This window comes from Aplidium turbinatum, chromosome 16, assembly GCF_918807975.1.
Source record: "Aplidium turbinatum chromosome 16, kaAplTurb1.1, whole genome shotgun sequence".
Lineage (NCBI taxonomy): Eukaryota > Metazoa > Chordata > Ascidiacea > Aplousobranchia > Polyclinidae > Aplidium > Aplidium turbinatum.
In genome coordinates this window covers 17,311,858-17,325,403 of record NC_137487.1, presented here as the reverse complement: position 1 = coordinate 17,325,403, position 13,546 = coordinate 17,311,858, and the positions used below count along the sequence as shown (strand labels likewise).

At 36.2% G+C, this 13,546-nt stretch overlaps 1 protein-coding gene across 4 annotated transcripts in view; it reads right to left on the bottom strand.

The window, feature by feature from the left end:
* LOC145785984 (centrosome and spindle pole-associated protein 1-like) overlaps positions 1-13,546 on the bottom strand; it is a 23,284-nt gene extending 9,738 nt beyond the window's left edge. For 3 of the 4 annotated variants that reach the window (XR_014291236.1, XM_082597674.1, XM_082597675.1), the window contains exons 1-15: positions 13,345-13,546; positions 12,871-13,050; positions 12,461-12,589; positions 11,988-12,140; positions 7,700-7,821; positions 7,089-7,157; positions 6,512-6,686; positions 5,667-5,793; positions 5,267-5,375; positions 4,931-4,982; positions 2,860-2,948; positions 2,046-2,156; positions 1,380-1,561; positions 1,088-1,133; positions 276-399 (exon numbers count right to left, since the gene is read on the bottom strand). Coding sequence is in view for 3 of the 4 variants with exons in the window: in XM_082597674.1 (XP_082453800.1) it covers positions 276-399; positions 1,088-1,133; positions 1,380-1,561; positions 2,046-2,156; positions 2,860-2,948; positions 4,931-4,982; positions 5,267-5,375; positions 5,667-5,793; positions 6,512-6,686; positions 7,089-7,157; positions 7,700-7,821; positions 11,988-12,140; positions 12,461-12,589; positions 12,871-13,050; positions 13,345-13,509 (1,833 nt within the window). In the remaining variant the exon portion in view is untranslated. The remainder of the gene's footprint in view (positions 1-275; positions 400-1,087; positions 1,134-1,379; positions 1,562-2,045; positions 2,157-2,859; positions 2,949-4,930; positions 4,983-5,266; positions 5,376-5,666; positions 5,794-6,511; positions 6,687-7,088; positions 7,158-7,699; positions 7,822-11,987; positions 12,141-12,460; positions 12,590-12,870; positions 13,051-13,344) is intronic. The other variant, XM_082597676.1, reaches the window with a different exon arrangement.

The following is a 13,546-nucleotide window of genomic DNA, read 5'->3' as shown; positions in this document are numbered from 1 at the left end:
TCCTCAAAAATACGTTTTGCTGTATTCAAACATGGTGGTTAAGAATTGCAAAGTAAATGATCTTGATTCCTTCATGTAAACTTTGTAGTTTTAGCTTCTTCATTTGACTTTAGATAATGTCATGAACAAATAGTGAAATGTCAGTGCAGTCACAAAGACAGTAAACAAGTTAACAACTAGTTAATAACAAGGAAATGTATTTTTTTAGTTTTGTATCATATGGGATATAAAATACGTGATGAAAGCATAAAAGAACATATCTTAAGGTAATCCACCTGCTCTTTAAGTTCGTCTTGATAGGCTTGCATCTTTTCCTTTTTCATTTGCACGTCTCTAGTGTCATCAGAAACAAGACTGGATTCAGTGTTTGGGTAAAATGAGCCTCTTGCGATGGTGGTTCTGTGATGCAAACAACAATAACGAGTTGAAAAATAGCGCAAACGGTCTATGAGTGGCTGAACGTCGATGTTAAAAAAAGCAATATGCCTTTAAACAAGCACGTGTTTATATAAAAGTGGGTCCCATACTTGATTTCAAGCCTCGGGGAACGAGAAAAGGTTCTGAGTATACTAGGCCTTCAGCACTAACGAGAGTAGTGGGGTCAGTTCCTTTCTCTAGGTCGCTTTTCCTCTAGCAACTACGTTCACTTAATCTATTACACCCTGGGTAGAGGTGAACGGTGTTTATCAACAGCTAGCTAAAGTCGGGAGTTGAACCAGAATCGCATGATTGGAAAACGAGCGCATTATCCATTACGCCACTCTATGTGCTTATATCAGCGTGCTTTTATTTTTGTTCAGGTGTGCCCTTAAACAACTGAGACTTTAAATGTATTGAATCTCTAAACATGTGTGCCTTTATCATATATAAAAGTGGAAGTGGATGAAACGCAGCCAACCCTTAGATCAATAATCCTGTGGATAAGATGTCAAAGAAGGGTGGTTTTTATCCCATTTTTACAAACTTTGGGGTTAGTTTCGTGTCACTCCACAAGTCATGGTAAAGTCTAACTGGACAAAACTAGCATGTCAGATTGTCGGGCTAATTGCAAAAATATGACATCATTAAGAAAGCAAGCTGCACAAACCTTTGTGAGTCTTTTGTGACTTCAGAAAACTTGGTAGCTTGTGGACCTATGAAGTGGAGAGAAGAACCAAGTCAAAACCATGAACACAGAGAGAACACGACTACAACAAAAAGATAGAGTACACGAAATAGACCATAATTGCAAAAATAACCGAAGCGTCCGACGAAATACCCAATTTAATTATATTTTGCAGACGTTAAATCAATGTAAAAATGACGGATTTTGCTGTCTGCGATGCTATATAAAAACGCATAGTTGCATGAAGCAGCATGTTCGCTATAACAAGCTGTACCTTGAACGGATAGTTTCGATTCTGCAGCTGCAAGAAGGGGGGAAACTCCCGGCTGGTATGGGGCAGAGGGGTGGTTCAGTGGTGCACCCATTCCTGGGGGATCAAGCGGGTTTCTTGTCCCATAGTAGTAATAAGCTTCATCATATGGAGATTGAAACTGCATGGGGGGTGGTTGAAAATATCTACGGAATAGTAAAGTATAAAAACGTTTTCACGGTAACATTGTTCATTGTAAAACACCAAAAAATGAAAATTGTTATTGAACAAAACTTTTTTGGGCCTTTCATGAAAATATAAAACTTTGGTAGATACATTTCAGAGTCACTTAAGGTTGATTAAAAATTAAAAATATAAAATAAAGTCGCTATTACAAAACTACAGACAGTACTGTAATTTCTATATGTCTTTCAACAACTTAAACAAACAATAAAAGTTATAACTACACAAAAAGTGCTCAGCCAAGCAGAGCAAATTACATCAAACTTGGTTACTATTCTCTGACAACCTCTACAGCCTGTTTCGCCCTTGTTTGGGGCTATCAGAAAGTCATTTTTAAAGAGAAACTTTTAATAAGTTTATAAACCTGCCTTAGAAAGCAAAGAAACTGAACAAACTGTTTTAGACATGACAAATATCTAAATTAGATTTAATTGTCTCTTGTCTTACCCATTTGATGGCGGGGCGTAAGGATTGGACCGATAAAATGGCCGCTCAAAAGGTCTCCTTCGATCTTCCTCACTGTCACTGTCAGAGCTGTCGGGTGTCTTGAACGATGTCCTAAAGTTAATGCTTACTAAGCAACAGTATAAATCTGGGAGAGAAGTAACTTTATCTTATTTTTGTATAAAAAACGCGTTTTTGAGACTATGATGCTTCGCAAGAATTCAATAAGAAGCTCCATAACAATTCTGCTCTCCATTCAGCGGCATCTAATGGATGGAATAATTCCCGGCAACAACACTTCAACAATCGGAAACTTCACTCTGTCTATCTCGGTGACCGGGCCTGCGACAGTGATTCAAAGCCTCTACAAGTATGCGAAACTGCCAGGATTAAGCTCTACAAGAAGCTTTCCTAATCCGAGGATAAAGATTCAATCAATCAATTCAAGCCCAGAATGAAAAAGATGGCAAAGGCATGCGATGACAAAAAATCATCCTAAGAAACACTTTTGCATTACAAAAGTAAAAATACCGAAGCTGACTAAACACCTTAACTCCTCAATGGCAAAGAAATGGAAAACTTTCTTTCAACTATATTTGAAGCTAAAACGAGCATGAAACTGGAGAAAGGATCAACATTAAAAGGATGTTCTGAAAAGGATCAACATTTAATGAATCCTCCGAAGATGCTTTAACACAGTCGATATAATTACGTTTCAATTCTGCTGTAAAGTGAAGTTATCACGAGCTCGCTAGTGATACTGAGTAGTGTCGTATCTAATCTTAGTCAACAGCAGCCTACCACAAAACACTCTTACCTTTTGCCCTTCTTCTTCTTCGAGCGTTTGTCCACCTCCCTGTCTTTGTCTGTAATGACGTCATCTTTTGCAGTCGCTTTCTGTTGTTTCTGCGATAAATCGTGTTTATGTTACGATAAAAACAAAATAATCAAAAATATTGTAAACTGCAATACAGTTGCACGAAGGAGTGTCTATTGTCAACAGCGCCTGTCGATTTGTCCCAAAGCACTTTTACATTGTTGCTGGTCACTGTGACGTAAAAAATCCATCCATAACATTTAAAAAATCCATCCATGCCAACTCTATACATCAATACACACTAAATAAGCAATTGGCGGTTTTAGCAAAACCGTTGTCTTTGCTTTTGAATCGAATTATTACCCAGATAGCAAATCAACTGTTTTTACATTGATTCAACGGTTACAACGTTGACTCAATGTAAAAAAAACGGTTAATTTGCTGTCTGGGTAGAATCTACATAAAACCACATAAGTTCTTTTCAAATGTAGTTATTACTATCTGAAGCCTTTACAAATTGTTTCACCTAACGGATCATCAGAAGGTCTGCAAAAAACATGTAAAAAGTAAAGAATCGATAATTCTGAAAAGATATTAAATATTACAACTGTAATTTAATCTGCCAAAAAAAAATCTCTAAACCTGTACTTCCTGAGGAGATATTAAATATTACAACTGTAATTTAATCTGCAAAAAAAACCTCTAAACCTGAATTCCTGAAAAGATATTAAATATTATAACCGTAATCCAATCTGCAGAAAAAAACTCCAGAATTACTAAGGACAGCCTCCATCCGCCACGATAAAGTTTCAATCAATTTGTCCCATTGGAAACCAAGCAACATGATGGCAACATCTATGACATCACAAAGAAGCAAAATGCTTGTTATGATCGGCGCATCCTGTAGTAATCTGAACAGAATGAACAAAAATTGTTTTTCAACCTGTAAAAATTAAATGAGATTTACAACCTGTAAAAATTAAATGAAATTCAATTTTTTCAAAATTATAACCTGTAAAAATCCCAAGGAATTCTAAAATAAACTTGGTCCTAAAATAACTTGGTCCATCCACAGCTGTGCTCGGCCTTATAGTGGTGGTGGTCGTAACAATTGTGGCCTATGTTTGGCTGAAAAGCTGGCCATTCTGAAGGCTGATAGTGGCCACCTTTTGAACAAGCGTTCGGAACTGGTCGGCAAATGTCGTCATAGAAACAAATTTAAACTCAAGTACTTCAAAATAAAATAAATTCCTTTTGATTTTCACAGGTTTTTTAAAATTTCATTTGATTTTTACAGGCTATAAATCTCATTTAATTTTTACAGGTTTATAAACAGATTTTATTTCATTTGTTCAGGACACTACAGGTTACATCATCACAATTCCTTGGGATTTTTACAGGTTATAATTTTGAAAAAATTGAATTTCATTTCATTTTTACAGGTTGTAAATCTCATTTAATTTTTACAGGTTTAAAAACAATTTTTGTTCATTCTGTTCAGATTACTACAGGATGCGCCGATCATAACAAGCATTTTGCTTCTTTGTGATGCCATAGATGTTGCCATCATGTTGCTTGGTTTCCAATGGGACAAATTGATTGAAACTTTATCGTGGCGGATGGAGGCTGTCCTTAGTAATTCTGGAGTTTTTTTCTGCAGATTGGATTACGGTTATAATATTTAATATCTTTTCAGGAATTCAGGTTTAGAGGTTTTTTTTGCAGATTAAATTACAGTTGTAATATTTAATATCTCCTCAGGAAGTACAGGTTTAGAGATTTTTTTTTGGCAGATTAAATTACAGTTGTAATATTTAATATCTTTTCAGAATTATCGATTCTTTACTTTTTACATGTTTTTTGCAGACCTTCTGATGATCCGTTAGGTGAAACAATTTGTAAAGGCTTCAGATAGTAATAACTACATTTGATTTAATTCGCTCTGCTTTGCCTTTTTGCTTGGCATTGAGCACTTTTTGTAGTATTAATAGTTTTCATTGTTTTAAGTTCTTTTCATGTGTAGAAATCAAGTTTAATAAACACCTGCCCCAGTGTCACGTATAAAACTCACCTTGCTGCTTAATTCATTAGCAGCGTCAATTTGCAAGTCAAGCTCTCTGCCCCTGAAACACAAAACAACATGCGACCTGCTGAGAAGAATGAAGCAAAACACTATCCTATGAGCTGCACACCTACCTCAGGGACATAGCAAACTTAACGTTCTGTTTGCAAACGGAACCAGCAGTAAATAACGAAACAAACAGAGAGATGTTTGAATAAAAAATAAACATTTCCAAAAAAACAGAAATGACAACGCTGAAGACTTCAGTAGTTCATGGCTTTCAAACCTCATACATGCAACTGCCCAAGCCCACGTCAAACTGTAGGAGATGAAACGGTCCCAAACCTTTTCTTCTTGTTGCTGTTCTCTTCCATTTGCTTCTGCAGTTCTAACTTGTACTGGTCTTTCTTTCGCTGTGCCGTGTTTGCGCTTGTTACTTTTCCAATTGGAAGCCCTGAGTACATGAAGCGACAGTTAGATGACTGATTCATTTAATACGTTTTCATTGAATAATTGCTGGAGACTTAAATTTTCTCAGTTTGAGAATCATTTCGTTTTTTGCTATTAACGCGTCCGTCCAGGTTACAAATTATCAGTTACGTATGCAATGTAACAGCACAAAAACAAAAAGCAAAACCCATTTCTACGCTTTACAGCCATAGCCTGTATGCAACTGAATTGAATTTATACCCAAGATTGTACAAAAAAAATCTTAAAAAGCGAAAGAATAAGATGCATAGAGTACCAGTGTATTCTTCAGGTGGAGCAGACTTTGACCTCAGATCATTCTGTTTCTCGGATTCAGCAAGTGCTCTTTTAGAGCGATGTTCAGCGGAATTTAACCTCCTGCCATTCTCTTGTCTTCTGGGATCCTGGAGAAACAACATCAAATTGAATTCCTCAACAATAAGCAGAAATTTGTTTATTTCTGAATCAACCAACCGAAAAATTAAAACAGGATATCCCCATAAATGCGCTCCAGGTTCAGTAAAAGGTAAATGTGGTCACATACTTGATTCAAGTGGTGGGTGTGAGAAGATAAGGTTCTCATTGTAGTAAGCCTTCGGCACTAAGGAGAGTAGGGTGGCCAGTTCCTTTCTCTCGGCCGCCTTTCCTGCAGTAATTATGCCCATTGCCCACCCAATTTATTACACCCTGGTAGAGGTGAGCGGTGTTTTCAACAACTAGCTGAAGCCGGGAGTCGAACCAGGTTTGCATAATTGGAAAGCCAACACCTTATCCGTTGCGCAATCCCACCGTAGGTTCAGTTAGTTAGCATAAAAACTTAATCTTTTAACTTGGTACATGTCTCACTCACATAGCCAGAGCAACTAAAATGGTATAGTCACGTCATACACGATAATCCGATGTGCTATAATGACACTCTTAAAACTTGTTCTCACTTCATTAGCAAAGATTGAAGGGAGTGTTTCCAAAAGCATCAGAAACTGATGCTTGTAAAGTTAAACCCAGGTTAATAAATTCAAAAATATGAAAGTGGGGGATAATTATTATTGTTATTTCAGTTACAGATCTACAACTTTCAAATCTCATTGTTATTTCAACAAACAGATAAAAATCGAATCTCACCTCACGTCGGACTCTCCGGAAGAGAGCATCATCATCCAGATCCTCATCACTGTCAAGATACCGTCGATTCTTAAGTTTGCGCTGTCGTCGAGCTCTAAGCCTCTCTATTAACTCTTCCTCTGTTTCGTCATCATCATCGTCGTCGTCGTCATAGTAACGTTCAACGACGCGTGCCCTAGGTGAATAGGTTAAAGGTCACCATATATATTCGGATAGAGTAATCGATCAGACAAACAGAAACGAAAATAAACCCGACACTTCGTTTACCAGCAATTCAGATTCTAAAGAAATAAGTTCTTTTACTTCTTGGAAAGGGCTGATACGCCCACCGGACCCCCTTTCCCTTTGAGCACAGTGTGAGCAATCAGCTGAAAATGCGTTGTTCAATTACGGGCGATCAGGCAGAGAATCGAACACTAATCTTATAGATTGGAAACCCACTGCGCAGCTGACAGTAAAGCAGTTTTATTTCACACATTATAAAAACTACCTTCAAAATGTGCGAAAGCGGCATTATTTTATTCAATTGGTAGCCTTCGTGTTTGATTGAGAGCATTCTAGAACTTGCATAGCTCACCTTCGTTTTGGCGGCAACGCAAGTCGCCGTGAGTGACGTCTATCGTCGTCATCGATCACACGACGATCCCTGCAGAGTACAGGAAGTGACATTAAAAGCAGTTTGGTTTACGTTTAGATAGAAATTGATGAACTTCAGTTTAAAATGTACATGAGGTTAGGCCAATGTTTGACATCAAGCTAGAAACCTTCACTTTATCATCCAACCCCAAGCTCAAAAATGAGAATAAATTATGGGCATTGAATTCACTTCTGCCGTATTATAAGAACAAAATAAAAATAAATCGATGAAAATCGTTATTACCGTGTTAAAAAAAACGTTATTTTGAAAAAATAACATTTTACAAAGATAAGATTTTGATATCAGATCATGCACCGATATTAAGCGCTTCACACTCAAACATTGCAGCTCCAATGAATTTGATTTTTAAAAAACTTGTCGAGAAGACTCTTTTATTGTTATGCAAAACGTAGTCGACTCCTGGTTTGAATAGATACAGTACTTCGGAAGATGACAAGTTTTTAAGGCACATTGGTTCAGATTTCTTAAGAGGGTAAAGGCACAACTTTTTAATATTTTTTTAATTTTACATAAGAAATTAGTCGAGATACTTGTATACAACTTCATCCTGAAGACCATCTGTGTTCCGGTAAGCTTTCTCTTCCTTTCTTTTTCTATCCAGCAGTTCTCTGTAGCTTTCTGTTATTACTTGCTTCTTATCGGCGATTGGAGGCTGTGATAGCAATATCAAATCATTAGTTTGACAGAAGCATTGCCAAAGTATTATATAGGCTTGTTGAGTCTAAGTGGTTTGAATCTTCAAAAAGCATATTATATAGCCTAGCCTATAAATTGGTTAAGTTTTGTGCGTGAATAAATTGTTGAATTAAGTTTTAATTGTTTGCAGTAATCATACTTCCAGGTTTCATCAACAAAGAAATATCATTAAGTGGTAGCCTAAACAACTAATCAAAATAGTTCAACTAAAAGAAAACAAGCAATAGTGCATAGTACTAAGCTGGTAACATCAGAAAAAAGAAAGGACTAAATAAAATGGACTACGTAGGACAACTAAGACGAATTCTACATCGATCTATTGTTATTCAACAAAGCAGATGACGTCATCAACATGCAAACACTCCCGAAATAGTCGATAGGTAAGCCGCTAAACAAATAAAAATTCCTTCATAAAAATTCACTACTTCCATAGTAACAGTTAGCAAGCTTAGTTCGGTGGTAGGCGACACCACAAAGATCCATACAACGCATTAATATTATAACTTGTGGATAAAAGCATTAATCCATCAATAACAATCGAATTGGCCTTAAAACTTAAAAACACCACAAAACATTATTTAAATTCAAGCACAAAAATACTAAATATGTATACAAAAATGTGAACGTTTGCGGCACTTATGGAGTCTTCGCCGGGAAAACATTTAGTCATCCAATGAAAGTGACGACTATAAATTAACCAATTGGTTGATAAAGGCGTTTATATAAACTAAAAAAATTGAAACTTTATTTGTGAAATACCAATTTTATTTGTGAAATACATGACCACACGGGTTTATTTTTGAAGCATCAAATTTATAATGCTAATATCCTTCATCCAATGACTAGTACGTAAGTTAAGTTTTCACATGTGTTTTAAGCAATTATACTCAAACTGAGCATGGAAACTCTCACTGTCTCCTTTAATTACAAAATTACATTTGAATTGATTAATAATCCTCGTAGCCATGTCATGTTTTCGTTATTGTTGGTTGAACAATATTCAGGACCACCAAAATATGACTTTGATGACTCACATCTACTGCATACCGTAGCTATTTTCTCTAAGGAGGGTTCTATGGAAGCCAAAAACGCTGGAGAGATTTCTTTATTTTCTTAAACGTTTGTTCAAAGTAACTATTTATTATACAGTATTTGTGTTTAAATCGAATTTGTTTAAAATACAGTGGTTTTGCATGGTTTTATACGTTTCTGATACAAGAAAGTCAAAAATCTACCGTGTCTTTATCAATAACTATAAGGTGACTTCTAACGACAAATCACAACACTGCTGGAGTGCTGGTGAGATTAGTCATTAATAAATGTCACTGAGAAAACACTTTTTCAATCAAAACATCAAAGAACATGGTTTGGTTACATGGTTGAGTTACGATACTGCTGCTGCTTCGCACAATTAGTATAAACTTAAAACGCTTTAACCAATCAACATGATGCTTATACTCTGTTGGAATGAAAGTGAAAACAAACTTTCACTAAGTACAAACTGGCCACAAAACTAAACCAGGTGGGATAATGGATATGTCAAATATATAGAAGCAGTTATGAAAAATTCCCAGGATATAAATAAACAAATGAACACAATAATGAGACATTACACAATGACTTCTGTTTTACAAGCTCAACAGCTATGAAACTAAATTATATATATAATTAGTATATCAAATATAGTTTAAGTTATTTTGGCAGCCGATTGTAGCATCGAATAGACAGCGATAGACACGTGTTTCGCCCATGAGGCTGGGCTCATCAGTATCGCACCGTATTCTTGCCACTTGAGTAATCGACCGCCGTTTTACCAGTCAGTTTAACTCTTATCTTTGTGGAAAGAAAGAGCCAACAAAACCAGCAGGTGCCAGGGGTAGGTCAATGTGAAGAAAGGCGTTCTTCCCGGCTATCAGCACAAGGCTGATTACTCACTAGCACAGCGAGCTGCAGTGGAAGCTACACCGTTCTGGTTAGCGAAGCGTCACTGCAGCTCGCTGTGCTAGTGAGTAATCAGCCTTGTGCTGATAGCCGGGAAGAACGCCTTTCTTCACATTGACCTACCCCTGGCACCTGCTGGTTTTGTTGGCTCTTTCTTTCCACAAAGATAAGAGTTAAACTGACTGGTAAAACGGCGGTCGATTACTCAAGTGGCAAGAATACGGTGCGATACTGATGAGCCCAGCCTCATGGGCGAAACACGTGTCTATCGCTGTCTATTCGATGCTACAATCGGCTGCCAAAATAACTTAAACGTTTAATTGGAGGTCTCAATGGCTGGCGTGGAAGCTACACCGTTCTGGTTAGCGAAGCGTCACTGCAGCTCGCTGTGCTAGTGAGTAATCAGCCTTGTGCTGATAGCCGGGAAGAACGCCTTTCTTCACATTGACCTACCCCTGGCACCTGCTGGTTTTGTTGGCTCTTTCTTTCCACAAAGATAAGAGTTAAACTGACTGGTAAAACGGCGGTCGATTACTCAAGTGGCAAGAATACGGTGCGATACTGATGAGCCCAGCCTCATGGGCGAAACACGTGTCTATCGCTGTCTATTCGATGCTACAATCGGCTGCCAAAATAACTTAAACGTTTAATTGGAGGTCTCAATGGCTGGCGTGGAAGCTACACCGTTCTGGTTAGCGAAGCGTCACTGCAGCTCGCTGTGCTAGTGAGTAATCAGCCTTGTGCTGATAGCCGGGAAGAACGCCTTTCTTCACATTGACCTACCCCTGGCACCTGCTGGTTTTGTTGGCTCTTTCTTTCCACAAAGATAAGAGTTAAACTGACTGGTAAAACGGCGGTCGATTACTCAAGTGGCAAGAATACGGTGCGATACTGATGAGCCCAGCCTCATGGGCGAAACACGTGTCTATCGCTGTCTATTCGATGCTACAATCGGCTGCCAAAATAACTTAAACGTTTAATTGGAGGTCTCAATGGCTGGCGTGGAAGCTACACCGTTCTGGTTAGCGAAGCGTCACTGCAGCTCGCTGTGCTAGTGAGTAATCAGCCTTGTGCTGATAGCCGGGAAGAACGCCTTTCTTCAAATATAGTTATTACTATCTGAAGCCTTTACAAATTGTTTCACCTAACGGATCATCAGAAGGTCTTATTCAAATAGAATCCATTACATTATATTTGAATAAGACCTTCTGATGATCCGTTCAAAGGTGAAACAATTTGTAAAGGCTTCAGATAGTAATAACTATATTTGATTTAATTTGCTCTGCTTTGCTTTTTTGCTTAGCATTGAGCACTTTTTTGTAGTATTGATAGTTTTCATTGTTATAATTAGTATATATGATCTGAATTTAATCTAAGCGACTCAAGTAGTTATGTTTGTACTATGCCCTGAAACACAAACAAAGAAAGCAAAGTAAATACTAAACACGAACTTGACAATTACTAGTTGGACGTATATTATAAATTAGAGATTTTGTCAAGACTTAATCAAGTATATAATTATGTGCAAACAAAATCCCACCCCCGACACTTACAACATAAAGAAAGTATATATATAATTAAAGAACAAGAGATGCCATACTTTAAGCTACATTTAGACTATAGGCTACTACTACAGACAATATTCAATTATTCATGCAAACTAATTATACATATAACTAAGTATAAACAGCATCTTGACTTTCACTTTAAAATTAATTAAAGCCAACAACTGAAAAAAAAAATTTCTGTCAATTTCAAAATAATGTCAATTTCAAAATAATGTCAATTTCAAATATGTAAATAACGTCTGATCAATAAAAACAAAAGTACAACTTTTAACTCAGTTGTTCTTTATTTCTAAATGTAATGTTACAACATACGTATAATAACTGAAGTTAATTACCAGCATAGCGCATTTCACAATAGAAATGATTTTGCTACACTAAAAATTATTCACATAGGTCAATGACAAGAATTGATTTTTAAGTTCTCTGCAAATGTGATAGTTTTCTACAATAAGTCAATCACAATAAATTTTACATAATTATGATGACACAGTCTATGAAGTATAGGCTATATAACTAGAACTACAGCTACACATACAGGACGAGCAATTGCGACCATTTAATATCTAGAAGAGTAGACAAGGCGATCTACATGCAGAAAATCTAATCTTCTTACAGTTACTTGAGTGGCCTCGTTTATACGTAAATTTGGATATGAAATTGGAGTGGCATGAGTTGTGAGTCGCCGTGGAGATTTTATTTTTTCCTCATTTTCTTTATTTGTCTTAAATTGATTATACTCTCGATTTCTCTCCAAACGGAGTCTCTCCTGTTCGGTTTAAAAGAAAGTTGTATGATATTTGCATTTCAAATGCTTCGATATTTCAGAAAACTAAAGTGTGAAGCAAATTTTGTCATAGATAAATTTCCCACCATCAGAACCACAAGCAATTTTTAACAATAGACCAGACACACTGATGCAATACCTTGTTGCCGTGAAACTTGAGCTAGTAACCAACAGAGCTGTTTTAGCATTTGTCAAAAACACAACAGAGTTCTATCACATCCGGTTGCAAATATATAGGCAACTTTAATTAAACAGAAATATAATTTCTCAGCATTCCGTATCATCTTGTGCATACAAATTACCTTTGCGCTCAGATGATCACGGATAGGCAAACTCAAACCCAAGTCCATTTCATTGGACTTTTTTGTTGAATGTCCATCTTTATGACCAGTGATCATTTGTCCTCGTATTCCAGTTGTTCTTCCTTGTTTCTGCAAATAACAGTAATAATCATAAACATTATAAAATGATGATGTCTTTTAATGCTGTATCCCATTTCTATATACAATTACAATCTAAACAACAAGTATATACAACATACGCTGTACATAGTTTTAGATTAAAATAGAATTAAAAATTTATTGTTTTCAATCCTAAATTTAATAGCATTATATAAATAAAAAACAATTCCTAAACATTAATAAATCTTAAACATTAGTGAGCGTATAATTGTATATCTACAATTACAAAATAAACATTTTACAAAAAATACCTCAGCCAAAGCTTTGCGGTAATCTTCTCTGAGCTCTTCTTTTAATTTTTCTTTCTGTTGTTTGTAAGCTTCACCAAGCTTAAACAATTGAGGTGTGGGTGGTTTCGCTTTCAAAACCTTTCCTGCTGTTGCATTGGCAATAAACTCTTGATCCCTTAAAGGTCTCTTTTCAACTTCAACCTAAAATATTATTATTATGTATATATACCCAAAAAACACCTATATACTATTATATATACCCAAAAAACATGTGGAAACCAAATCGCATTTTTGATAGATTTTATGCAAAGACAACCACAATAAACACCAGCATATAGTCACATCAACATAAATTTTAGAAGAATCTGTTAAGTACATGATCAGTATCAACTTACGAATAATTGAATAAGACATTTTAGAAAACTTGGTATTGTTATATATGGTCAACAATAGCTACAAAATACAAAGCATAGTTTGATAAATTCAGTATAGTACCGGTATATGTTTGACACGACGGTTTTTTTCTTCTTCATCCATAATATAATCAGTGACTGCAGATGGAGGGTTTCTTTCTAGTGTTTGACGTTCATGTGCAAGTCGCAATCGTTGTTCAGCAATGAAAGCAGACATATCTTCATTGTCACCATCTCGCATTTTCATTATATAATAATCATTCAACTACGTTGTATATATTCTG